Raw genomic sequence first — 27,214 nt, 5'->3', positions numbered from 1 at the left:
AAGTAACAAAGAGTTTGTAATAGCTGGATTACGTTGGCACACTGATCAGTGATATATTTAATTGCTACTGCTGTTGCATTGCATTCACAAGAAAACATTTTTATGTTTTGAGGGTCATAATATGAGGTGGAGGTAAATAACATGTTGAAAAAAGGTTTTAAGGAAAAGCATCTTTCCTCACCACTGGTTTAGTAACTCTTCCCTTGTTTTTAGCATCAATTTTGGATGATAAAGGTGAGCAAAGCAATGAGGAGGAACAGAAGTCTATCAAGCCCACGAGTAAAGAGTTCAGGAAAACCTGGGGCTTTCGAAGGACCACAATTGCCAAGCGAGAGGGGGCAGGAGATGCTGACATGGACTCCAGTGACCAGCAGCCACAACAGCAGCAGCAAGGCTTGAACCTGCGGCGGAGCGGGCGGCAGCCAAAGCGGACGGAGAGGGTGGAAGAGTTCCTTACCACGGTGAGGCGCCGGGGCAGGAGGAGTGCTCCTGCTACTCTGGAAGACTCAAGTGAAGCAGCATCTGGTCCAGCTACAGATGCCGAAACTGCTTCTGAAGATAGTGTTGAGAGCGCCCCAGATACAAAACCTGTCACTAGGAGGATCTGCACTAGGAGTTGTAAGGATCAGAAAAGCCCTAAAAGCAGACGCACAAAGGAGGAAGAGGAAGAAGAAGAGGAGGAGGAAGAGGAGGAAGAGGAAGATGCTACCTCTGATAGTGATAGCGATGGGTTAACACTAAAGGAACTCCAGAATCGACTGAGAAAGAAACGTGTTGAACAGAAACCTGCACTGAAGGATGTACAGAACCACAAAAGGAATTCAGAACAAGATCCCACCCAAACAGGTGATGTCCCGGCTCAAAAGCAGACTGAGTCTGAGCTGTCTGTCAAGCAGGAGCCTGAGACTGCAGACAGCACTGAGATTGCAAGTCAGGTGGTTGTGTCTGAGGAAGACACTGAAGATGTCCAGGATCAGAAGGAGGAAAAGCCTGCTCTTGGTACCAAGGGGGCCACAGATGAAGAGCCTGAAGAACAGCCCAAAAGCAAACCCGAGTCCGAGATCTACGACCCAAACGCTCTGTACTGTATTTGTCGTCAGCCTCATAACAACAGGTAGGCAAAGGGTTCAACTGGAGACACGGTGCAAGGAGTTGGAGTTGTTCTGTGATGAAAAAGGAAACCAAATACTCCTGCTTACTTTTTGAGTATGTGTAAGTGAGCTGTTGGGTTTGCTGAAGTTTGGGAGGGAGTTTATAACAAATACTTAAACGAGGATAGAGGAATATCGAAGTGACCAGTGAGGCAGAACCGTGCACTGGTGCTTTGTTGGGGTGCTTACGTTCTGCTGTTTGAAATATCTGTTGAATGTTAATTGTTGTTTCATTTCACAGTGTTTTACTGTTCCTTGGTGGGTTGTTTTTTTTTCCAGGTTTATGATTTGTTGTGATAGATGTGAGGAATGGTTTCATGGTGACTGCGTGGGTATTTCTGAGGCTCGAGGGCGATTGTTGGAAAGGAATGGTGAGGACTATATCTGTCCAAACTGCACCATTCTCCAGGGACAGGATGAGCCTGTGTCAGAACTAGACCAGCAGGAAGCGAAAGCGGAGCAAGGAAATGTGGATGGCACAGAATTCACAAGCATAGGAACAATTGAACAAAAATCAGTTGAGGACCAAGGGATCAAGGGTAGGATTGAAAAAGCTGCAAATCCAAGTGGGAAGAAAAAACTAAAGATATTTCAACCTGTAAGTATTTTAAGTTTTTCTTATTTTTAATGTTTCACGGAGTACATTGAGACAATGAGTTACTTTTAGAGCTGTAAATCTGAAGTGTTTTTTTAAAGCTAAACATGAAGCTGAACAGCTGAACTTCTGTTTAGCAGAAGTTTATCCGTAGTTCTATCAGTACAGAAATTACAACTTAGTTTCAAGTGAGGGATTTAAAAGTTTTATGTAGGGGTAAGGAATTAGTTTGTGCTATTCAGCCCTTTCTAAATACTGTTTTGGAAGTCAAATAATGAGGTATTCTTTTAATAAAAATATTAGAAATCTGGACTGGATTATACGGTCTTTGAAATAATCTCGAACAATTTTGGACATTTTCAATGATAGTGAAATTTTTTACTTAACTTTGGCAAGTGCCTGTTGAAGTTAATTCCAACTGTACTTCCAATTAGTCTTTGAATTCTGATTTTTGTCCTGATGCTGCTTTAGGTTATTAGCAAGTAGAGACTTCTTTTATACTGCCTTTTTTAACCTAAATATATGTATCTTGAATTATTGCAAAATCTAAAATTTAAGTTTTATAATAATAACTTCCATTGGGAAAGGCATAGAAACCTTCAGCTCAATGCACATGAATTAAAAAAACTTCATACTACGGTGTCTTTGTCCTGCCTAAGCTACTGTAGTGATGCCAACATCTTGAACAATTCCCTTTTCTTCTTACTGTGCCTGGAAAAACATGTTTAGTGAATTTGCTGTTAAAATGCTACAGCAGTTTATAGTTTTTCTCTACGAATTTATTCTTTCATGTCTAATCTTTAAGCTTTGAAATCATCCCTAGAATAAATATCAGAGCTGTCCATAGCAGCACTGTGAGATGAATGTACAGACCAAAACAGTTTGAGTTCAGTGTAGAAATAGTTACAATTTTAAGATAAATGTGCAGAAAACAGTGTTCTCAAAAATGTTTTCAAATATATTTGTACGTCTTTGTACACACAAAAAAGTTTTTGAGAGTCCAGTGCTGTTGGCCTTGGCTCTGCTGCTGAGTATCTCTGTGGTATTTATGTGCTGACCAGGTATGTGAATGTGTTGGCCATCTCTCTGTTAGTGAAAAAGAAACATGATTATCATTAACTCCTTGCCTCTTGTGGAAGAACTGCTCGTATTTTAGGTATTCTTTGGGCATTTGACAGTGGAATGTAACTGCTGTACTCGTGATTGCCAGGTGGTACCATGTTCTGAGAGAAGTGAGCTGTCACATCTGTGTGTTTCAGCCCACACTGTCCCTCATACCTCAGTTAAAATCCCTCTAAAACTTGTATAAAGCAGCATCACTCTGCAGAAATTCCCTGTCCATTGCAGGCATAAAGGTCATTGCTATTTCCTATGAAATCAGTCTGTTACAGTGACTGAACAGTCTCAGTTTATCTGTTCTCTTACATCAGAATTCTTGAGAAAGACTCCTTTTTGTTGCTATCCATAAGCATCTATAGCTGCAGGGATTTGGTTTGTGATCAGAACTCAACAAATTTTCTAAGTGCAGACATCAACACTTAAAGTTTCATCATCATCTGAGTTAATGCCCCTAATTAGAAATGGCAGCTCAGTTAGTCATAAGCTTCAGGTGTTTTTTAGGGAACGTGAATTGATGATTCTTAATCAGCTAAATGTGTACATGATTGAAAAGTATTTTAAAGCATAAACAATTTCTTGGGGAAAATTCTCAATTCCAGGTTTTATCAGACTACAGCAGACAGTGCTATCTTACTGACTTTGACTGGGGAAAACCACAATGCAAATATTTGTTTAACTGGAAATATTAATGAAAAACTTACTTTTGGTAATTACAAATGACAGTTTGTTGATGGAGAAAGGTTGTATAGAACTACAGTAGTTCTGAATGTTGTTAGGTTCTAAATTATGTTAGGTTAGTTGTGTCACATTTATGAGTAAACTGGAAGAGAAATTAAAGCATAATACCCAGAGGTGATATGCTGGAGCCTAAAGAGCTTTGAATTATTTCTGGATTTTGGCATAATGTACTCTGTTTTCAAGGAATGTGCTATTTTCTGAATCTTAACATTAGAAGAGGAAGTGTTTCATATATAACACTTCTGTATAAATGGAGAGCAATTTTGAAGTAAAATAGAAATTGCATGTGCAAACCTCTAAATGTGTAAGAAGTAGGAGGCTGTGGAAAGTTATCTGGGAGAATGTTTTTTGTTTTTTTTATGTAAATTGGAGTCTTCTACGTTTAAAATTGGTAAATCTCTAGAGCAAGAATAATATCTACAGCTGAATAGCTGAGTGCTTCCTCTTGCATGTGTGCGTGGCTGAGGGCAGCAGCTGATGGGGATATAGAAATAAAATGCACTTTAGAGACCTTGCTCAGGAGAAACCAGTTGTGAGTTATTAAGGAGATCTCTCACATGATGCAGAGGATCAGGAAAAAAGCGTTTGTGTGCTTATGGGATTTGAAAAGTTAGGAAGCCAGTCTCCTTTATTTCAGTGCTAGACTAACAACTTGATAATGCAGCACGTTCTGAAAATGACGTGTTGAAAGAGCGAAACTCTTACCTTTGTACGGGTTGTTTCTGTGGTGTCCTGAGTGACAGCCGCTTTCACACTGCCCATTGTCAGGTCACTGGCAGAGCTGCAGGCTGCACATACAGTGTGTAAGCGTTTCTCCATGTTCCAAAGGCACATTCCTGTTATTTCCTCTTTGAGGGCTGAGCTCACTCCCTTTCACCCTGTAGGTGATGGAAGCTCCTGGTGCATCCAAGTGCATCGGTCCCGGCTGTTTCAACGTGGCTCAGCCCGACTCCGTGTACTGCAGCAACGACTGCATTCTCAAACACGCTGCAGCCACCATGAAGATTCTAAGTTCTGGCAAAGATGCAAAACCAAAACCTAAAGAGAAGATCAAACCAAAATCTGAAAAACCTGGCATGCCAAAATCTCAGCAGCAGGTAAGTTCGTGTTCCTGATCCAGAACAGTTGTCCTGAAGCACGGTGGCTTTTTTCTGTGCTCTCTTTTTTGAGTCAAATGAATTGCCAAGTCCTGCATTGAAGAGGAGCTTTTTATTAATCTTTTGTTGTTCTCTTGCCTTTTTCTGTGGTACCAACATGGTTTAATTCTTCTGACAGGAAAATATTTTCCCGTCACTTTTTAAAAAAAAAAAAATCTTAATAATTGCCTCTAGATGGGGATAGTTGCTTGCAAGTGTATTCTAGATGGCATTGCACTTTAAAAAAAAGAATTAATTCCAAATTAATTTACCTTTAAAAAAAGTATAAGAAGTACATATTTTTTATTTTAATTTAATTCAAATTAATTTTACTTTTTTAAACTCTAAATTACTGGGTTTTGGACAGTAATTGGGAACTACTGTGAATTGTGTAATAACCTGACTGTGTTGTGTGTGTGCTTTGTGAAGAACAAAGATGAAAACAACCTTTTACTTTTGAAGCCACTAAAAAGTGGATGGTAGTTTTTCAGAGAAACAAACACCCCCCAGTCTGTTGATAAATACTGTTGTTTTCAAGTGGTCTCTTTACCATTCCCTTTTCCTAAAGTTATCCTGTATATCACCTTTGCTTTATAAATTTGAAAGTGAAATTACATCATTTCAGGTTCTTTGCTGGAGTTTACTCTAAAAGAAATTGTTCTACATGTGTGTAGCTATATCTCTGTTTGTTTGTAAAATAGAGTATATTCGATGATTATTAGTAATCAAACTTCTTTTAATTATACAGGTGGGTATCAAACCACTTTCCAACCAAAAGAGACAATTGCCTGAGAAAAGAGAGGTGAACATGAAGAAGACTGTTGTGACAGTGGCCAAGACTGAGGCAAACACTCAACCTGTTGCTAGAGAGCCACCAGCAGAACCCGTGACACCGTCCTGGGCCAGCGATCATAATTACAATGCTGTAAAGCCTGAAAGGACTGCTGCCATTTCACCTGCACTGTTGTTCAAATGTATGTATCGCATAGGGATATTCCTGAATAATCATATTTTCTTTGAATACCCATCCATTCTTGGCTCTGCAAGACTAGGGAGTGTAGGATTTGGGGTTTTTTTTTCTTACTGTGGCACCAAGCTACCTTTCTCCACCTTCAAAGATTCGCACACAGATACACACAAATGAGAGACACTTTTAGAAGTTTCATTTGTATCATATGACAGTTGTATGATTAAGAGCCTGTTGATCTACCCAGCTGATTTCTGGATGAAAACTACATGGTTAAGCTTGAAATTTTTCCCATAGAGACAGTATCTGTTTCTAATCTGGAAGGTAAGTATTGATACATTTGTGTTAAGTTTTACCAGAAGGCCGTGCAGTGTGCACCATGAATCAGCAATTGCCTGTACTAATTTGAATTGTATTTTTGTAATTTAGATTTGGCACCTGTCTCTCAGGTCTTGCATTTTCAGTGCCTGGTGCCGAGAATGAAATCTCCAACGTGGTATCCAACGATACTTGACACTTCTGCAAACAGCTTTTAACTGTCAAGTATATTCCTGCTGCTTTTCTTCCCTACATGAAATAATTTAAGGACCATTCTTTACTTTTATGTTGGGGGGAGGCAGGACTCTTTTTATCTTTTTCTTTCTTTTTTTTTCCCTTTCTATGTTCATACTTCACACGTTACCCACACACACAAGAACACATCTCAAGTGGATGTTGGGCAGAGGTATTGCCTTGCATATTTTTGCAGGTTTTGAATAGCATCCTTGTAATCATACAAAGGTAAGTAAATCCTGCTTTGAAGGCTGAACAAGTCCTTCTGCTTATGACATTTTTTGATTGACTTCATCTAAGTAGTTTTATAATGCAGTTATGAAATGTCAGATGAAATCTGACATATCACAGTTACAACCACACGACCTGGTGTCTCATGTTTATTCACTTGAAGATTAATGAATTCAGAAGTTCAGTTCTCACTGCTTTGTAACCACACCTCAACCAATTTACATTTTATTTTCAGAAGTAAACCTAGTTATTGAACACTTATACGTAAAGTAACTGATAAGTTTTTAGGTCATATTTAAGATGAGGGTTTTTAATTACAATTTTTAAACACTGAGGGAACACCAACCAACTTAAATTTCTGTTCATTATCATAGTACATAGTAGACATACCAGGTATATTTTAATGTTGTCTGCCCCCATCAGGTTATAATTTTTCCTTAAGTATTTTGTTATTTAGGCCTTACATACTTTAATTAACCTGCATTTTTTTAAGATTCTTTTAAAGAAACTTTAGCTTTTTTATCAGAAAAAAATTCTGTTTTAAACATAAGTAAGATTCAGAGAGAAAGACTATTCAATACAATTACAGATGTTCATAGAACCATTTAACTTAAAATGTCCTTATTGCTATATGGTTTGGGTTTTTTTCTCAGTAGACAGGAATACAGGTTTTGAGACACAAAGATTGAGGGGTTTTTTTAGGGGAGGTTGCTTTAAAGTTTTACCACACTGGAGGTTTTACAGATTTAACCAATTCCAATAGAAAACTAGATTCCTGTAGCTAAATAGATAAATTGATTCCAAAATATTAGTAACAAGCAGAGAACAACCCAGTTTGTGTGATGAAGAACTCTCATATCAAATGCAAAGAAGAACTTGAGATTGCTTTTATTAAGGTAAGTTGCACTGATATATGGGGACTCTGTGCTAAATGCCCAGTTAAACGGTCTTATGTATTCGTGAAAAAATGTGTCCTGCTTTTTAATGGATGAATTTGAACTGTAATCTTCCTGAGAAGCTGCCAGTGCATCATCTGCAAGAGTATTCTACCAGATTTTATTTATTTAAGGAATCTTTATAAGCTGTTCAAAACCTAGAAGTTACAGCATTAGGGAAATTCATGAGAGTCCTCTCAATTCTCTTCAGGTATCTAAAAGTGAGAAGTCTTTAAGTCTGAGCTAATCTGCCAAGGAAAACACATTTATTGGACCAAACATATAGTCTGGTTTAGGCACATCTTAAAGTGACTCCCTGTTTAGAAATGAGTATTTCTGAACATTGGTTATGAAGAACTTGTAGTCCAGAGGAGGCAAAGGATGGGATCTTTCCAAATGCAGTGTTTCAGGTGCTGCCTGCATTCTCCCAGAGCTTCCAGCCGTGTTCAGCAAATCCTTATTTGCAACTTCAGTGCACGAGGCCTTTTAGGAATTAAGGAAACTTAACATGATTAGAGAATTACTCTCTGTAATACTCTTTCCATTAGTCAGTTTATCATTTCTGACATGGATTTACTTTATACATTTAGTCTGTACTTGTCAGATGGAAGGATTTTGTTATTACATGAGACAGTAGCTTTGTTAAGTAGTACCAAGAAGAAAATCAAGCCACTCCTAAAGAAGTACTGGGTGGTAGGAGCATGTAGTAAATTTGCATCTAAGCCCACCCCCAGGCCCACTTTTCTCCTCCCAACCTTCTCTGCATTTATTTTAAAAAAAGGGATATTTAGTGCTAGTGCTGTGCAGTTATTCAGAACAGTGTTGGGGTTTTTTTCTTCTGTTACTCCATTAGCTTGTGTTTCTTCTTAATTTTTCTGTGGCTTTTTAGGGGGATGAGTTAGAGCTGTACTTGGAGTGACTTTGTACACCAAAACTTGGTGCCTGGTTAGTCACACTGTCTGCCATCTTTATGTGCCCAGTGAAAATAATCCCTTTGGTTCATTTAGTAACTAGAGTGGGAAATACCTTGAACTTGCTTTGATAAGTGAATATTAAATACAAATACTTTTAAAGTTGCAGCCAGTATTTGAACTACACATGTAAGAGGCAATTGGGTATGAACCACATTTCCTTTCAGAAGAGCCACTTTTACTTCCATTAGGAAAATTGGAATCCATTTAATATCCTTTGATACTGAATTTCAGAAGTCATCCTGGCTTCCTAATTGATACAAGTGTGTGGATTGTTGAGATTTATGAATGTTGTTCAGGGGTCCATGTTATGATAGAAATCCTGACTTTGTCATGTGAACTCATGTTCATGTCACAGGAGATGAAAGCAAACCAGGCTCTGGTTTATCTAGGAAGATCTTTATGGTGTTTTTGGGGAAGCACCACCAGCATGATTTCTGAAACGTGTCAGTTTTGCTTGCAGACTGACATCTTAGAATAATAGAAGTGTTATCCTTAATTACACTAGCAGAGCACAAGCTTAAAGCAGCATAATACAAACACTTTTTTACACAAAGGAACCATAAAAGCAGTTTTGTGTCCACTGCTTATTTGGCTCTGCTGAGGGCTTTTGTGTCATATATTGCATTTAATACAAAATTTGTCCGTTGCATTCACTGCTGCCCAGTGGAAATGGAGAAAAGGAACAGTCCAGACATGAAGTTTGCTGATGCAGGTGTTTGTCAGCAGCATCAGTGGATGTCTGAAGCACTTGAACTCAGGTTTTTATTGACAGAGCAACACTTGGAAAATAGTTTTTTTTTTCTCTGTATTTTTGCTGTTAATTCTCAAATAGAAATCAGCAGCAAATGTATCTGCAGTTTTGAAATAGAAAACATATCCAAAAGGGGAGGGGAAGAGGGTAAACATTTGCAGTATCCCAGTTTTTAAACTAACCAATCATAAATGTACTACGTATTCACTTTGAAGTTCACCTGACTTATTAGACTTCAAAAGAATACAGGAACTAATAATTTACTCAATTCAGGTGCTAAAACATCTTTACTGCTTTTATTGAGAAAAGCAACTAAGCATACAGGAGACTGAGCAGGGTTTATTAGATTTAAAAAACCCTAACATTAAATGTATTTCCTATTAACTGTTCTTGTGGCAGAACTTCAGAGTAAAAAGCACTTGTCACATCAAACCTCTAAACTTCTGTTTACGTAACTGCAGACAGGGAAGGTGTGAATTTATAGCGATTTATGGTAATATCTTGCTTGACACCAGTATTTCACAGAAGTTGGTGATGAGTGGGACTGTTTCCTTCAGAGAAAACCACAGTGTTTGTGATCCCGCTCCTGGTTTCCAGTGGGGAATTATGAAGAGACAACGCTGCCACCTCCTGGAAGTGGGAGCCCTGACTCTGGTGATAAAAATTGCCTTTTGTTATCCCCTTTCAGGTTTTTTCATTTCTTCTGCAGCTGAACTTTTCTGCACTCAAGCTGTTCACAAAGTGAATAGTGTTTGCTTGTATAGTTAAAGATCTTGGACTCCTTGTTCCTGTACACCTCTAACAAAATACGGAGACTTTGTGAAGGGAACGCAGTGGTACTGGGTGACCCCACCAGCAGAAAATGTGCATACTGAAACGCCAGGATTATAGCATGCATCACTTATGTATGCTTTTTCTTGTATCTGTTTCTCTTCCTCTCTGTAATAAGAGCAGGAAAGAAAGAAAACATACCACTCTAAAGAGAGCAGGGGCAAAATAGGGTACAGTAAAGACAGGAGTTACGGCTCAGAGTGTGAAAGTGGTGTAGGGAACTGTAAGTACTGTTGTGAAGAGAAGAAAGCAAGGCTTTGTCTGCACGCAGGCTGGTGCCAATTTAATGCTGCTCTTTGGGCAAGATTGCACCAGCTGAAGTTGTGACTCAGTTGAGTGCAGTGGATGTGGATATACTGCTCTTGGTTTAGCTTAACTGTTAAAATATATTTTACTTAAACTTTGCTTCTTAAGCCATACGTGTGTTTGTCTGCAGGGACTGATTGTAGTTAAACTGGATGCATTTTTGGGTTTTACTGCTACCCCATGGGAAAAACTAGGCTCTGCCAGGTTCCATACTCTTATAACTGAACTACTTCTGGCACCTGAATTAACTCCTACAAAGCCAAGGTGTCTTTGCTTAATACTGTATTGTGCAATGTAGGTCCATACTGAGAGGCACTAAGTATTGAATAGTACCGGGGAAATAAAATGTAACATTTATTTTGTTACTGGCCATTTCCTTGGACATGTGGCTGCCCTGTGTGTAGGCCTGGCCTAAACCTTTGTAACGAGAGGAGTTTTCAGGAAGGCTGCTGCAAGACCAAATAATGATGAGCATACCCAAGATGAGTCTGCCAGAACTTCTGAGAAATTCATGTTGGAGAATTTCTGGCTTTGGAGGGGTCGTAGTACAGGAGTGGCTGGTGTAACACGGCAGCTCCAGTGTTGAACTCCCATCGTGGTGCTGGCAGGGCTATGCTGGCCTGGGGGTCTGCTGGTCCAGGGGCTGGCTCAGGGCCTGAGCCCTGCCTGTGGAGTGAGGCAGACCATAGTGGCTGCTGAAGCCAACATCCCCTGGGACCCAACCAGTTAAAAGGAGCAGTGGGATCCTTGGGGAGCCATTATCATCTCCTGGCTGTGAACTGCTGGAGCTCCCCGTCTCTGCTCTGCAAGGTATGTTACACCTGCCACGTGGCTCAGCCGTGTGAAGATTTTTGCCCTGTCTCTTTAAGTTAGGAAGGCTGGTCCCTGCTCCTGGCATGTTCCTGTTTTGCCTTTGAAGCACCCAACACCCCCAAGGCACTTGGAGACAGCAGGCCAGCACTCCTGCCATCAGGGGTGCTTGGCTTCAGTGAGGAGCCATTGCTGAGGGGAAGGGTTGGGGGGCAGAAACCTGGTATCACTTACAGAGGCACTATGCATATGAGGGTGGTTATCTCTTGTCATCAACACTGAAAGTGATGAAAGTTTGATTAAAAACACTCACCACCCTCTTGCTGTTTTGCTTTCTTTTACTAATTTTACTTCAGTTCTTTGAACTTGGTCACTTGACTGCATAGCCAGTGAAAAAGTTCTTTGCTAGTCCCCAAATAAAAGGGTTTTTTTGAGATGTTCACTTGCATTTTGAGTCAAGTCTGCTGCTGATTTGCTGTGTCCCATCTGTGCTGAACTTGGAACCTGAAGATGGCCTGTCCCTGCAAGGAGTGATGATACCAATCCATGAACAGTCTGGAAAATAAGCCCTTTTTTTGCAGCAGCACATAGTGCCTCTCTCTCACTCGGGGCGCAGGGTAGTATTGAAAATGCAGTCGTCTAACACAGGTCAGATAGATCACTATAATCTCATGTAGATTAAAATAAAGCCTATATGTCAAAGGTACAGATTTGTATGAGCTTAGAGTTACGTGTTGGCTGGAATGCAGAGAAATCACCACAGAAACAGCAGGCTCTTGTCTCTGAGTCTCCTAAATTTAAAGACAGGTTTGATTTCTTTGTGTGCCTGAATGTAAAGGCTTGGCACACAGGCAGCTTAATTGCAGTGCAAATTAGAGCTGATAGAGTCTTTAGGAGAACAGCAGCAGGGCAGGCAGCACACCTCAGACACGAGTGTTCAATAAACTGATTTCTGTCTTGAAAGTGGAAGCAGACCTGTGGGCAGTTTCCAGGGAAAACTAACACTGAAACTGCTGTAAGAGTAGTTCAACACTTCTGAGTTAGAACTAGCAGTAAGCTGGGTTTAAGGGAAATGACCAAAAGTCCAGCAAAAGCAGGTGTCAGAACAGTTGAAGAGGCGAGGAGCTGCAGCGGTTCCAGAGCCCCTCACCTGCACAGCCGCGGGCACCGGTGCTCGGTGCCACCAGAGGGGGCTTCAGGGGCACCCAGCGGCTGCGACACACGGCCCCAGCCTGGGACTGGGCACAGCTGCTCCCGGGGGACGGCTCGGAGCTGGTAAGTAGCTTCCCGTTGTGGAGTGCTTTAGGACTGACAGCTAAAGCACCAGCTCACCTGTGTCTTTCGTTCAGGTTTTTAAGTTGGGTAATACATCAAAAGATTTCACGTCGGAAGAATCGTGGATTAAAGTTTGATGTCAGCCTCTGCATCGGGGTGATGGGGTTTGGTTAAATTCTGCTCTCTTCAGGTTATTTCTGTCAAGTCACGGAGGAAGGGCCACACCTGCGTGGACAAGTCCACTCAGGACAAGGCTGAGTGGCACAGGGAAGCTGTTGAACAACATCAGTTCTAAAGTTGACAAATCCTGCCCTTCCTCTGCTTCAACAGTTTTACAGAGGGGAGAAATGCAGTTCTTAGGTAACTGGTGAATACAGGAGAGTTATTTCATCTTCTGTAGGCCAGGAGCCTGTGCTACTGTGCTGTGCTCTGTGCCAGAGTGGGCTGCCCTCACCTTCCCTACACCCGCACCGGACACGGCAGCGCTGGAGCGACGGCGCAGGGACGGCCACTGCAGCCACCTGTGTCTGAGCCAGAGGAGCCACAGGACCGAGCGGGACTTGTGAGGCCAAGCTGTGTGTGACACCCAAAGTGCTGGCAGGGCAGTTCCTGAGCAGGTGACTTGACTGCCTCTGCTGGGCTCTGCAACCTGCATTCCTCTCAGCTGGTTGAGCTGCTGTGAAGGCCAGTGCAGGTGCCTCTCTGTGGAGATCAGCTCTTCTCACAGTACACAATTGCTCAGTGCTGTCCAGCCTTATACAGGCTGTGTCAATACTTTCTAACAGGTATTTTGGGGGTTTTAACAGCTGCAGTGCTGCATTAGTGTGATTTTCCCCCCCCCTCCTCCTTTAAGGACATACAAATCCTTCAAAGTGTAGTAAATGATCCACTTTTGGACAGATGGATCACAAGGAGCTGTTCTCACTTTCTTAGGTTTAATTATTCCTACTGTGGAATTTTACAGATTTATTTTTATTGTTACAGAAAAATGTTAATTACCAGCTTTCTTACTGTTGTGCCACACAAACTTGTATACTGTGCATAAGCCTGAAAGTTAGTTGTGGGGTTTTGGTTTTGTTTTGTCCCTAAAACTCTAGTGATGGAGAAGTCTGAAAAGGAGCAGTAAAACCCACACATGCTTGGGCTGCCTCTGTGCTGGGCAGTGTCTCCTCCAGGGATCGATTCCCGACGTCCTGCTCCCTTGGGCCTGTGCTCCCACTGTGGATGGTCCTGTGCAAGCTGGACACGATGCAGCCGTCGGCTCCTCACACACTGCCTGGAGGAATTTCATCCTGGGGGAAGAAAAAAAGTAGATTAATGTAGACGGAAGAGAACATAGGGAAATGTTAAGGTGGAACTAGAGACAGTAGGGCATGAACAGCCTTATGCCAAAATCTTAATTCTGTACAGAAACTTCTCATAGTACTCTGTAACAGCTTTCATGGCTGCCAGATATATTTCACAGCAGTCTTTTTAATGTCTGCAGTAGTAGCTGTGATCTTTTTTAAAAAAAGTTAAACCAGCAAAAACCAGCCTTACCAGTCATTGTGAAATGGGCTCTTCAGGTGTAACAGCCTGTGGTTTAACTACATTGCATTTAAAAGTTTTAGCGTCAGCTAGAGCCAGAAGTTAAAGTTCTTTAAAGAACCGTGATTTGAATAATTTTAAAACTATACAGAGAAAAGGAATAGCACATTTCTCCTGGTATTTAAAAACTGGAAATACTAAATAATGTTTCCAGCAAAACAGCTCATCACAACTGAGATAATTCAAATAGAAACCAGGGATGGTGGTGGAGTAGTTTTTGAAGTGGCTTTCAAAAGCTACTATTCCAAAGAAAGACTGGGTGGAGAGAGAAAGGGGGAAGAACCAGAACAGGCTTGAATGCTATACAGAAATATTTTTAAAAGATCAGAGGGGAAGTGAAGTTTCCTTTAGATAATATGGATGCTGGTGGTGTAAAACAGCCTCTGGTTGTCAGTTAGGGACTGTGATACAAGCCTGCAAATCCTTCATGCAAAGCTAAGGAGCCCCACACTGGAAATCCTGCTGAACTGGGCTTCCACAACTGCATGACACTGCTGAGACACCATGTTGAGATGTTCACAAGTACCTGTAAGCACCGGGCTCGTCTGTACAGCAGATGATGTGGCAGTTCTGTCCTGCTGTGTGTTGTAATGTCTATGGCTTTGCTGCACGGGGAATTTCCTCAGGGGAGGGGTTCTGTGTCTGTTGACATCTGGTGGGAGAGATTCTACTGCTGTCTGTAGTGAACGTACCACAGTAATGCTGTTTCTTAAGCCTGGGAGGAATGCGCTGATTTCTGCCAGAGGATTCGTTGGGTTTCACCCTGGGAATGAGCTGGCTCAGCTCCATCTGGGCCTCGGTCCCTTCTGCCCACCCCTCTCTCCAGTCAGTAAGGATCTGGTTCCTGTCCTAAGAAGTGTCCCATGGGACAAAATGGGGCAAATAGGAATTAATGTTTTGTTTTAAATAGTTTAATGGTTACTTTCTAACATCAAACCGAGGAGTTTCACCTGTGTGTTAAAAGTGTTGAGTAGAAGAGCCACTAATTTTCTTATTCTGGCACTGATCTGCCTGTGATGGAACTCCCTGTTATTCTCTTGGCTGGAGTAGGCTGATGTTCAGTGTTTTTCTCATCCTTTTATTTTAAATTTGTTTAAGAGCATTTATTGTAGGTATGCTGGAGCTACTGATGGAAAGGACCAAACCCCCACAGTATAAAATACAATGGCTGGTGTGTACAGTAGCTTTGGCTGTGCCTTCTCCTCAAGCTGCCTGTGGATTTCACGGCCGAGCACTTTGAAATCGTGGTCTGAGGGAATCCCTGGTCCATGATATGTCCCATCCATTTGCTGAACAACCCTGGCATCTGTTCAGAAGTAAAATTCCCCTCGTGTTGAAATACTGGTCTCTGGAAAGAGCACATATGCTATTGCTTCCAAACACACACGGGCAATGTTCCCATTCCTGTCAGGAGATGCTGTAAGCTTTGGCCTGTGCTTGTGTTAGGGGTTGGTCAGTAGGAGGTTGAGCTGCCACCCGAAGAGCCAGTCCTGCTCCTTCTCCACTGTCCTCTGGGTGCTCCTGGGCATTGGATCCAAGACCTGTGTAAGGACACAGTGAGTTCCTTCAGCTAATTATGTGGCAGCACATTGATCTTGTCACTGAAAACCAAAACTTGATAGGACAAAAATTCTGGTTTCTCATAGTCAAAACAGTGTAAGAGGGTTTGTTGAGATGAGGTTCATCTACAGCTGTCACAGGTTATTTGCATATGTAGGATTTAAGTAGCCTGGGTTCTTTATCAAAACATGCACACGATTGGGCAGTGTCCATCAGATACTGCTGTGACCTGTCCCTTTGGGCAGTTCTGAAGCACTGAAGGAGCCACATGTGACTTAGTATATGCAGAATCTACCATCCACTTCTCTAGTCAACAAGCCCTGCTAGGGAGACACCTGTAATTGGGATATAGTAGCTTGAAACTGGCCTGCATGATGCTTATGAACTATTTGCATTTTTTCCATTGGCTGAAGAAGCACAGAATTACATACCTTTAGAATCCTTTCTAAATAGTCATGATGTTACCTGGCAGGGTAAAGGTAAAGGATGCCTCTGCATCTCCTTGGACCTTACAGATTTGGCTGACCTTCAGCCCTGGGAACTTCAATCTACCTTTGTACTAGTACCTTTTACTTATTTATTTATTTATTTATTTTGCAAGTTCATAATCTTACTGTGATATAGCTGTTTGTATCAGAAAGGTGTGAGGTGTGGGTATAGTTCTCATATGCAACATCTGATGGACATAATACATCTTGGTTCTGCTATTTTCAGTTTTATCAGTGTAGTTTTTGTTAAATATGTTGAACTAATCATTAGGTACAAATTTACAGTTGTACTTCTGCTATAAGCCAAAAACAACTGAATGTGTTAGTGCTGAGAACTGACATTTGCTGTCATTGCTTTGAAAGCAAAGCTGTGCTGTCCTGCCTTTCTGTGATAAGTCTCAGAATGTGCTGCTGTCCCACCTGCCCAAAAGGGTACTGTTCTGTGCAGAAGATAAAATAAACCAGGAAAAAGAGAACGGAAGTAGAGTAATTCCTGCAGAGTTACCAGTGCACACGTTTTGGATATTCGCCTCTGCTCTGTTCCAGACTGACCTCAAAATAGGTTGACTGGTGACCTCTCAGGTTCTGGGCACCAAACTGGACCAAACAAAAAACATCAGCAGTAGTTCCTTATCTCCTTCCTCCCTCACAGGAGTGCCAGAGTCCTCCTGACAACTGGAATAGTGTTAGTAGGGTAGGGGAGAGGGAGGACATATGGAGAGACACTGAGGGTCATACGAAAGGTCTCCCTGTCTCAGACAGGAACCACTGAGGAAAACTGTGGGAATAGCGTGAGGGTAATGGTTGTAATCTTCTTTATGGCAAAATCATCACACCCTGTGAAATGGTTTAATGTACTGTGGCAGCAGGTTTTATTTTACACTTCTAATAAATAGTTAAATCTCTCCCAGAAATAATCCTCAATTGTAAAATGCTTCTAGGAAAAAAATCAGGGTAAAGATACAGTGTTTCTGGATGTCCTGCTGCTTCTCCTTGCGTTCCAGCAGAAGTTCAGCACACACCCTTGTATTTCACCTTACAAAAGGTCAAGTCCAGCATAATTTCTTGGTTTGTCTCCCACTGGTGTCTGTGGGGCCAGCAGTGAGGGCCAGTTAAAGGGCCAGGGGGTGAGGAGGATCTTTGCTGGAAGCATGTGCTGATGTCCAGGGGTAGCTGAACTTTAGGCTGCAAGGCCATTTCTTTCTGAAATGAGCGAGTATCACATGTCCCTTAAGCATTGCAGATCTTCCTCAGTTTGAGGGATGATTCCACTGAACACTTATGCTGATGTGTGGGGTGTCTTGAACCAGACCCCCCAGGAGGGCTTTGTCCCCTTCAAGTCCATCTCAGAACAGACAGATGGGATGGTTTAGGTCCTTCCTAGTGATTTCTGCTCTCAACAGATATGGAAGGTGAAGGGGGACCAATTGGTCCTTGGTGAAGTTACTGGAAGTTAAAACTCCCTGATCTTGCCCAGGAAGTATCCTGCATTTTGCACCTAGGGCTTGTGGGCTAATTCATCTGAAAACCTTCAACAGGTTTTGAAACAACTATTTTAGGAGTTGCTTTTTGGTGGTTTCCCTCAGAACTCATCTTTGTTTGAGCTCTCAAGATCTCTGTGCTGGTGTTTGCCCACTGTGACTGATGTCTTGTAAATGATATTTTGTTTGCTGGAGGGTGGGGTGTGCTTCTGGCTTTTTTTACTGCGTTGAATTGTTCCTATCCAGAATACGAATGGATGGATGGATGTCTTCAACATGTGGGAAAACTGGAGCTTTTACTTAAGACTTCATAAATTTTCTTGTGTATGATGTGTATCAATTATTCTAGTAACAAAAAAAATGTTTAAATGAAAAATCTGAATACTGTGAATGCAATAGTTTGAGAATGGTGGGAATTAGATGACTACAACCTAAGCAGCAGTATTAATGTTTAAGTATTCTCTAAATCTATAATTTAACTAGGAACTGAATAGGTTTGTCAAATTTCAATAATACTAAAGCTAATATTAGTGCAGTTTCAAATTCATGGACTCCGTGATCAGGTCAACCTCTGTGATAAACTGCTTCTGTAAGGTGCTATGAGAATTTTTCTGCTTAAATGTAGATAGTGAGTTGTATTGCCTTATATTTATTTTTATTTTTTTTTCTACATGTGAGAGTTTTTGAAGCTTAACCATGAAATCCCTCTCAGAATCTTTGAAGGTGGTGCCTTTTTTCCCCCCCATTTTTCTTGTAAGCAGAATTTTGAACCAAAAAAACCGTATATCGATCTCAGCATGTTTTTTAAAATCACTTTTAAGAAAGCTAGTGAGAGGAAATAGCTTAAACTGCCTGCTTGCAGTTATTCTCTGGAGATGGCATTTGACAGATTTTTCTTTATAGATTGGTACCTGGTCTTCATGAGTAGGAAGTTATAAAGTTAAGCCTTTAATATTGTATTTTTTAATTTGTTTTAACAGCTCAAAGGGAAGAGAAAAGGAATGAAGATAGAGCAGAGTCCTCACTGGCATCGAAGAAGACCGTTGTGTCTATAATGGAGAAACAGTCACCTTCTCTCCCCAAAAATCTGCCTTCCAAGAAGTCCTCATCCTACTCTAACACAACACTAACCAAACCACCACTGAAACCTGCTGGAAGTTTCAAAGGTGTCATTCCCAAGAAACCTTGGGCTTCATCAGGCAGTGTTCCTTCCAAACAGTCACCTCTCTCTCACGGCTCTTCCGTTTCCAAGAAACCGGCTCCATCTTCCAGTTTGGGTGGAGGGCTCAAAAAGCCTTCACTGCCTTCCATGTCAGCTGCAGCTGGAAGTAGTCAAACAAAAGCATCAGCCAGCCCTGTCCAGTCACAGCCCAACTCTCAGATTCGACAAAATATTCGACGATCCCTGAAAGAAATTTTATGGAAGAGGTGGGAATTCAAAGCACTTATTTTATGTAGGACGCTACAACTAGAAGTAAATGTTTAGCCTGCAGAGCATTTTCTTATGTGTTGATAAAGAATTTTGAAGGATTGAATTTATGCTACAGATTACTACAAGTACAATTGGCATTTCAGGTTTATACTTGAAATAAAAATTCGTGATATAAAGTAAATGTGTATGTGAAAAAGCCTTTAAAAAAAGAAACCTCACTGTCCCACTTATATTGAGGCAATTACAGTTGAAGAATTAAATTACAGCATAGAAGCTTTTATAATGCAGGTGCTCTTGAGTTTTAAAATCTGGTGGTGGCAGTGATGGAGATGTAGATTTGTAGGGAACATAGTACAGGAAATATCATAGTGAAAGGTTATAGGCTCAGTGAGGGGGAGATTCCCTCTGCTTCCAGCATAAAAATCAATGAGAAATTCTGGTCAGTGGGCAACTATCACTTGGAAAAGGAAAAAAAAACCCAAACACAAAAAAAGGCATATTTTCCCACGATGATTGTTAAAGGTAATGCCACCCATCAAGACTTATCATAGAGCACTGCTCTCTGAAATGGAAATGCTGGTCACAGTGGAGAATTTAGGACCAAAACTCAAGTGCTTGGGCTCCCTGTGTCACTCAAAGCAGAGAAACTCCTCTTCTGACTGCAGTGCCAAGAGCAGGAATAAAGGCTGACTTGGTTTCCCAAAGCCTTGTCTTCCATGGCCATCTGTGGGCAATAATTAAAGTTTGGCTGAGTTCAAGGTCCTGAGATAGACTTTGGCTCTCAGGTGTCGTTTTAAGGAGTCTGGAGCCCTCCCTGGGTGAGGAGCAGCTGAGGTCAGCTCTGAAAAGTTAGTTTTTGTGACTGTAGCTGACTGTTCACACCTGACATAACTGCATGTACCTGCTCTTGTTTTCAACAGAGTCAACGACAGTGATGACCTGGTCATGACAGAGAGTGAAGTGGGGAAAGTGGCACTCAATATTGAGAAGGAGATGTTTAATTTGTTCCAAGTTACGGACAACAGATACAAGAGTAAATACCGGAGCATCATGTTCAATCTCAAGGACCCCAAAAACCAGGTTTGGAACTTTCTTAAACAGTGAACTTATCCAGAAATGTACTTTTGGGCTTCAATGGTATTTCAGACTCTACCCTCAACATTCAGAGCTTCAAGATAGAGATTTACAAATTAAACTATAAAATATTATCATAAAGCCATTCAAACCTTTTTAGCAATAGCTTTATCCAAGTCGGATTTCAAAGCTTACTTTTGTTTGTCATTGGTATTTATTCAGTTTGGGCATTTGGTGTGAAATACTTATTTACAGAATGACTTTCTTAAAATAAATACAGACTTCATCTATTTCTCCTCTTGTGACATTCTGTAGTATGTGTTGGATACCTGATATCTGTGCTTTAAAAGAAGAAAACAGCTGCTGGTACAGATGAAAATATTTACTAGAGAACACTTGAAACCTTTTAATTTTCCAGTAGATTTGAAGCAGAGGAGTGGCTGTTCAATTTCTGACATTCCAATTCAGTTATACTGGGAGTTATTGAGGATAATGAGCAAAATTCTTCTGTTTTCAGGGACTTTTTCATCGTGTCCTTCGTGAGGAAATCTCACTGTCAAAACTAGTGAGAATGAAACCAGAAGAACTTTTGTCTAAAGAACTGTCTGTGTGGAAAGAGAAACCAGCTAAGGCAGTAAGTAACATCATTTCCTCTGTGTCCTTAGATACAAGTTTGCCAACCCTTACCACCTGTACTAAATTAATAACACTCAATTTCAGTAGTCTTTTCCTTTACCATGTACCAAACGATAACAAAGTACATAATAAATTAAATATATGGACTTTTTACCATTGTGGTTTTGTTTCTCTCAGTTGGTGGAGTCACGAAGCAAATCTCAGGAAATCAAGAAAACGGCTGTGAAACGGGAACATGTGCCAGTTGTCAATATGGAAGATTCTCCCCCAGTGTCTGACTCTGATGTAAGTACTGGGGCTGTTGCTTCAGCACGAGGACACTGAGGGGGAGAAATGGCAACTAGGGCTTCAAATTTGTCATCAGAAGTGCAGGTTGTTTCATTAAACTGTAGGGATATCACAGCCTAGTAGGTGTGCTATGAGCATTTTTCTTTAAGTGTGAAGGAGTGCAACAAGCAATGATAAGCATATTTTGCAGGCATTTCAAAAATGCTGCATATTTTTCAGCCCTTGCTGTCAATTTATAGAGAAATCTTCTATTTCTGAACATTAGCTCTCTACTTCAAAACACTCTGGAATGAAATGAGGACAGATATCATTTGAGAACTCTGTCTAACATGATATGCCTTAACCAAGGACTTTAATGTGGGTTGGTTTTTTTTAAAGAACTGGAGTTAATTAACAGATTTCAAAGTGTTTCTTTATTGTGGACATTAATGATGAACTGGAATATTTTTTGCTTTATTCACTTTTAGGAACAGCAGGAGTCAACCCGAACTGCACCTAATGTGAACAGTGCTCCCTCTCTAGATGTTTTTAGCAGCATGTTGAAGGATACAACAAGTCAACATCGAGCCCATCTTTTTGACCTGAACTGCAAAATCTGTACAGGTATTTACAATGCTGACCTTGGGCAAAGTAAAAGAACTGTTACGTTAAGTGTTGTTTATTTGTTTTTTTTGAAATAGTTTCTCCAAACTATTTTATTGTTAAATAGTAATTCAAGCTTTTGAAATAAATTTATAGGTCAGATTTCAGCATCTGAAGATGAGGTACCACCTAAGAAGATGAAGCCAGGGGCTTCTGCTAAAAAGGTGGAGCAGAAATCAAAGCCAGAAGTCCAGCCCAAGTATGAAAGTCCTGCAGCAGCCCCAGCAGCAGAGCCTGACAAAGAGCCCGTTGCTGAGGACGCGATGGACATCGATGTTGAACCAGCAGCAGAAACAGTTTCTCAGCCAACTGCAGAAAGAACTTACATTCCTACAAGCCAGAGCCAGAACAGCACAGACTCTGCTGTACCTGAAGAGGTCTCTGCTTTCCCTGCCTCTTGTGCTGGCCCAGTTGTCACAACCGTGACGGTTTCGGGCAGAGACCCCAGGACAGCCATGAGCGGCTCCTCCGGGACTGTGACGCCGGCACAGCGTTCTGGGCCTGCAGCTGACAAAGTCTCAGTGGGGGAAACCAAACAGGAAACTTCCAAACCAGCTATGACTGTCCCCAAATCCATATTAACAAAACCGTCCTCCTCACCAGATCCCAGATACCTGGCGGTTCATCAGTCACCCAACATCAAGTGCGTATCCTCCACAGCCAGCCAGGCTGCCACAGTCCCTCCTGTGGTTCTCTTCACAGTTCCATGTCCCATCCCCTTTCCCTCAGTTAAAAGGCTTGTTCAGGTTTAAAGTTCAGGTAGCCTGATTCACATTTTTCGTTTCCCATCTCTCATTTGCCTTCTCTAGCTGGTAAAATTTTCAGAGCATGAGTGTATTTTGACAGCAAAGATTCTACACTCTTTCAGCAGGGAAATAAAACTGGAGGTATTATGCAGACTTAGAAGTTTGCATGTATATTGACACTGGGAGAGATGGTTTAAAGGCATTTCTAGATTTTCATCCTGTATTAAAATACTGTTATATCCGAATATGAACTTAAGTTAACCACTTGATCAGCTTGGAAAGAAGTGGATTTCTTTCCTATTCTGAGTACATATAATAGTAAAAACAAATACTCTCGAGTATATCCTAGTGCAATTGCAGTTGAAATAATTTTATTTATAGCAAATTCTTTTACTTGAGAATCTTTCTGATGCATAATTTTGACTTAATTAGTGGGAAGTCTATAATTCCAATTAGTTTGTTATGGAGTCGGAATCACAACAGTTATAGTAGTAACTTAATTTTATAAAAGTCATGTCTTTTGGCATCTCTTTATCTGTCTGCAGCTACAAGTTTATTTTCTGTTACTTGTTGCGTTTTTAAGTAATAACAAGTTAATGGAAAACATCAACAAAGCATTTAGGAAAAATTTTGTTATTTGTTTAAAAGAAAGTATTGAATCAGTAGGAGGAGGGAAGAAAATTTACAAAAAAGGGTCCATCCTCATTTGCATTGTGTAACCTTTCTGTCTGGATTTGTCTTGCAGTGTTGCAGAGCCACGCTCACCTCAGGACAGCGACACTTCCCTCTTTCTCTCTCGTCTCAACACCATTTGGAAAGGATTTATCAACATGCAAAGTGTGGCCAAATTTGTCACTAAAGCATATCCAGTCTCCGGGTGCTTTGATTATCTTAGTGAGGTTAGCACTGATGTGTGTGTGTGTTTGCAGTGGATCTGTGCTGCAGTTCCTGGTGCTGGAAAGGTTGGGGGCACTGTGTGTTTATAGAGTTATATTAGAACTGTAGCAGTTATAAATGACATCCCTTCAGTAATAGGAAAAGTAGCTGAGGAAAAAAACACAGCCTTTTAAAAATTCCTCACACATCTGTGAAGAAGTCTAACATCTTCCAGCATGTTAGGATCTAACATGGAATAATGGCTTTATTTCAGCTTCGTTGTTTTCGAGACAGTGCTTTGAAGTGGATGCCTTGTTCTATTCTCACACTAGATGGGTCACTGATGGGATCTGTTAGAAAATTATGTTTGGCTGTTTATGACAAATATCCCTTTTACTAGTTTTCAAATAAAACCAATTGGATGATATGGTTCTGGGAGGATGTACGTTCAAATAATGAGGCAGTAGAAAGGTTTACACTGAAATAAGTGAGCTTTTCTTTTTCTTTCTCCTTTTTCTCTGAAGGGCATTTTATGTGACTGTTATGAAGTTTCAAACACAAATTTGTGTTTTAGGAGTTTATTAGTAGGGTTGGTGGTTCTTTTAGGTATTGCTTTTGCTGAAATGAGTCTCACTGTCCTCATGACAGGAAGCTCACTAGAATTCTAATTAAACACCTCAATTTAGGAACAGCCTGTCTGAAATCAGAAAATTATGTTCTAAAAGTTACTAAATATAATTGTGCATTATCCACTGGGCTACTGAGATGGGGCAACCTGCACTGCTTTTTTTTGATTTTCATTTGTGGTTTTTCTCATATTACCATGCAATGCTTCTTGTTTAGGATTTACCAGATACAATTCATATTGGCGGGAGGATCTCACCGAAGACGGTCTGGGATTATGTTGGCAAACTCAAATCTTCACTCTCTAAGGTATTCATTTAAAATCCTTTGCAAAACCCAGAAGAAATATACAGCAATGTAAAAGGACAGCTTTTTATAATATAGAGTAGTAAACAGCAAATACTGACATAGATCACACCTGGAAAACTACCAAAACCACTTCTTTTAAATTTTTGATTTATTGAAGAAATGTGTTAATTGAGCTGCAAATCTTCTTATTCTCTCTCTCCTGCACAGTAGTCAAATCTTCATACTATTTATTATTTGAAATAGTGAAGATTGAAATTGAAATCTTAAAGGAAAGGTAGTTATCATTTAATGTACGTAATAGATTTTAATATTAAAATTGCTTCAGAAGTGAAAAAGTGATGCACAGTGTATAGAGATAATCATGAAACTAAGAATTTTCCATTTCTTTTTTATTTGAGCCTCAGGCTGTTTAGTTTGATGTAAGATACACAAGTAATTTGTGTTTCTGAAAATGACACCTAATTCTGTTTTAATGTTACAAATTGAACAGCAGTAGACTCTTAAAGCCAGTGTGTTACCCTGAAGGCAGAATTGGAGTGATAAATGTACAGTTCATTTTTACCCCTGGAATTTGCCCTTTACCATTTTATTTGCTGATATGTTGCAGGTTGAGTTTTTTCTACTTTGCTTTTGTATTCCAGGAATTGTGTTTGATTCGCTTCCATCCTGCAACAGAAGAAGAAGAGGTTGCCTATATCTCTCTCTACTCCTATTTTAGCAGTCGTGGTCGTTTTGGTGTTGTAGCTAATAACAACAGACATGTCAAGGATCTCTACCTGATCCCCCTGAGTTCTAAGGACCCAATTCCTTCCAAACTCTTGCCCTTTGAGGGACCAGGTAAGCACAAAACAGGGGAGGTTAAATGCTAGGTAAAATCAAAAACCAAAAGGCAATCTGAGACAAGTTGTTGAATATTTAATGTAAACATTATTTAAATTTTTTTATATAAAACCAATTTTAAACTACATAAATAGGAGAAACTGGAAATCCAACAAGATGCCCGTAGGCTGTTGGGAGAATGAGTTTACCTGTAAAATCAAGGATATGGAACAGCCACTACATTAAAAAAAACCCCAAAACACTAAAAAACTCCCATTTCTTAGGATTAGTAGGTGGCAGACAGCAGTTGAGATAGACAGATATATTTTTGGATAAAATTACCTGTAGTAATGTTTGGTGAACATGGTGACAGAAGAACTGAGAATGAATTCAACCATGAAACACCCTTCTCCTACAAAATTTGAAGTCATCTTCATCCAAGGATGGAGGAGGTCCATATGTTTAATTTCCAAATAAGGATCTGAGGGATTCTAGAAAATGCCAGGTTGACAAGCTGAAGAGCTGCAGGTTCCAGTGAAGGTAGAACTCCATTGTCGTGGCAATGGGTGGCACTAAACGGTGGGTATGAAACAACCAACATACAGGAGCTGATCTTTCTGGAAAGCTGTGTCCTCTACTCAAATACAAGTGTAGCACTAAACTCAATAAAGCATTCTCAGAGATTATATGCTGTAGAAACAGGGGCTGGAACAGGTTTTCATGATTTACAACAAGTGAAACATGAGTTAAGTGCTTTCCCTTCCTCCATAAAATGGCCAAGGGCACTTACTCTGCATCCTCAAACAAGATCTTTCTCATACACTCCCAGTCTGTTTTATCCATCCTTGAGCAGTGCACAGTCTAGGTGGTTGTTTTTAGGCAATAGCTAAAAAGGCAGGATTATTGCTGTCTAAATTATAGCAATATAGCCAGAATTGTCAAATCTCAGCACCTCATAGTCTGTGACTCACAGAATTCTTGAAAGGTAGGCAAAAACTGTTACTCCCATTTCATAGCCAAGAAGTGAAAACACCAAGTGCAGAACACCTTGGCACAAGGTTGTAGGTAGAGTCTTAACAGACTGATTTTTCCAGGCAGAACAAAAGAAATACCCTCCTTTCTGGGCAGTAGTACAAGGGTGGGACTGGCATTGAATCAGCTGTAAAGGTCAGCTGGTCTGGTAAATAACCTGCTTTAGGGAGACATTTTCCTGATTGTTGCCTCTTGCATTCCTGTGAAAATATCAGCTTTCCTTTTTACACTTCTTTTACTTCTCCATTATAGTTTTCATTTCAAATGAAACTCTTTACCTTAGACTGGAGGTTGGCAAATGTAGCCAAACTTTACTCTTAGTAGAGGAATTTGTAATGTCAGCCTGGTTTTGCCAAGTTTCTTATGAGTCAGGTTTTCAAATTGACATAGGTATTTGTAGGCCAAATGGATTAAATGCTAGCAGCAGAAACAGGGTTTCAAGGGCAGGCAGGACATGAGATGGAACAGTTTCACAGAAGACCCACTTAGAGTTCTGACATCAGTTCACACTTGTTGGGAACTCCCTTGGCTGCCTTTACCTCACAGTTGGGCCAAGTTGTGTTCGTGTTTTAAAACCAGGTCAAAAGAAGCAGGTAAGCTGTTCATCTGGGTTTGTGTATGTTTGAAAACCACAGCATGTAATCCACACTTTTTAATGACATCTGATGGAATTCACTGTTTTTTCTTTCTTTGACAATCAATAAAAATATTTTGTGGAACGTGGTCATTGTCTCCTTAAATTTAATCGTGTGCCTTCCAGTAGAGCTTAGCAAGGAAAAGCATTGCCTTTAGAAGGTTTGATAAATATGAGCTGAGGGGGGAGGAGGAGGGAGAGGACAGTCAAACCCTGCCACTCCAGAAATCCTAGTTAGAAGATATTCCAGCTTTATCAGCCAGTTCCAGTATGGATTAGGAATTTCTCCTGTTTTCTAATGGACTGGATTTGGAACACAACTGAGGACTTCTGAACTGCACTAGTACCTAGAAGATCTGCAGAAAACTTTGACATGGGTGGCTGAAAAACAGAGAAAAATGGAAGGTTATCCTCATTTATATTTAATTAATCTCAGATATTTATTACCAGATTTTATGTATCATGGGCTCTTCTGCACTGTCTTTTTGCAGTGGTTTACTGTATGTGAATTCACTTCTCTGTTTCACATACACACTTTATTTAGCATTTTCATTTGTAAAAAACAGTATAATCAAACTTAATTACTAATAGTGTTTTACTGAGGGATTTAGTGGC

The 27,214-nt window shown here is 40.5% G+C and overlaps 1 protein-coding gene across 4 annotated transcripts in view; it reads left to right on the top strand.

Moving 5' to 3' along the window:
- The window catches only part of DIDO1 (death inducer-obliterator 1), a 52,104-nt gene that overhangs the window by 16,736 nt on the left and 8,154 nt on the right, over positions 1 to 27,214 (top strand). For 3 of the 4 annotated variants that reach the window (XM_051803121.1, XM_051803119.1, XM_051803120.1), the window contains exons 4-16: positions 214 to 1,114; positions 1,431 to 1,749; positions 4,488 to 4,700; positions 5,488 to 5,713; positions 18,468 to 18,915; positions 19,840 to 19,999; positions 20,511 to 20,627; positions 20,807 to 20,914; positions 21,385 to 21,520; positions 21,656 to 22,202; positions 23,051 to 23,204; positions 24,025 to 24,114; positions 24,756 to 24,951. In XM_051803121.1, the coding sequence (XP_051659081.1) occupies positions 214 to 1,114; positions 1,431 to 1,749; positions 4,488 to 4,700; positions 5,488 to 5,713; positions 18,468 to 18,915; positions 19,840 to 19,999; positions 20,511 to 20,627; positions 20,807 to 20,914; positions 21,385 to 21,520; positions 21,656 to 22,202; positions 23,051 to 23,204; positions 24,025 to 24,114; positions 24,756 to 24,951 (3,615 nt within the window). Of the gene's footprint in view, positions 1 to 213; positions 1,115 to 1,430; positions 1,750 to 4,487; positions 4,701 to 5,487; positions 5,714 to 18,467; positions 18,916 to 19,839; positions 20,000 to 20,510; positions 20,628 to 20,806; positions 20,915 to 21,384; positions 21,521 to 21,655; positions 22,203 to 23,050; positions 23,205 to 24,024; positions 24,115 to 24,755; positions 26,689 to 27,214 lie in introns of those variants that run through there. The other variant, XM_051803122.1, reaches the window with a different exon arrangement.

Source organism: Manacus candei, unplaced genomic scaffold, assembly GCF_025592945.1.
Source record: "Manacus candei isolate 608988 ecotype Guabito, Panama unplaced genomic scaffold, ASM2559294v1 h1tg000057l, whole genome shotgun sequence".
Classification (NCBI taxonomy): Eukaryota; Metazoa; Chordata; class Aves; order Passeriformes; family Pipridae; genus Manacus; species Manacus candei.
Note: the sequence above shows the minus strand (reverse complement) of the source record. Positions and strands in the feature narration are given on the sequence as shown.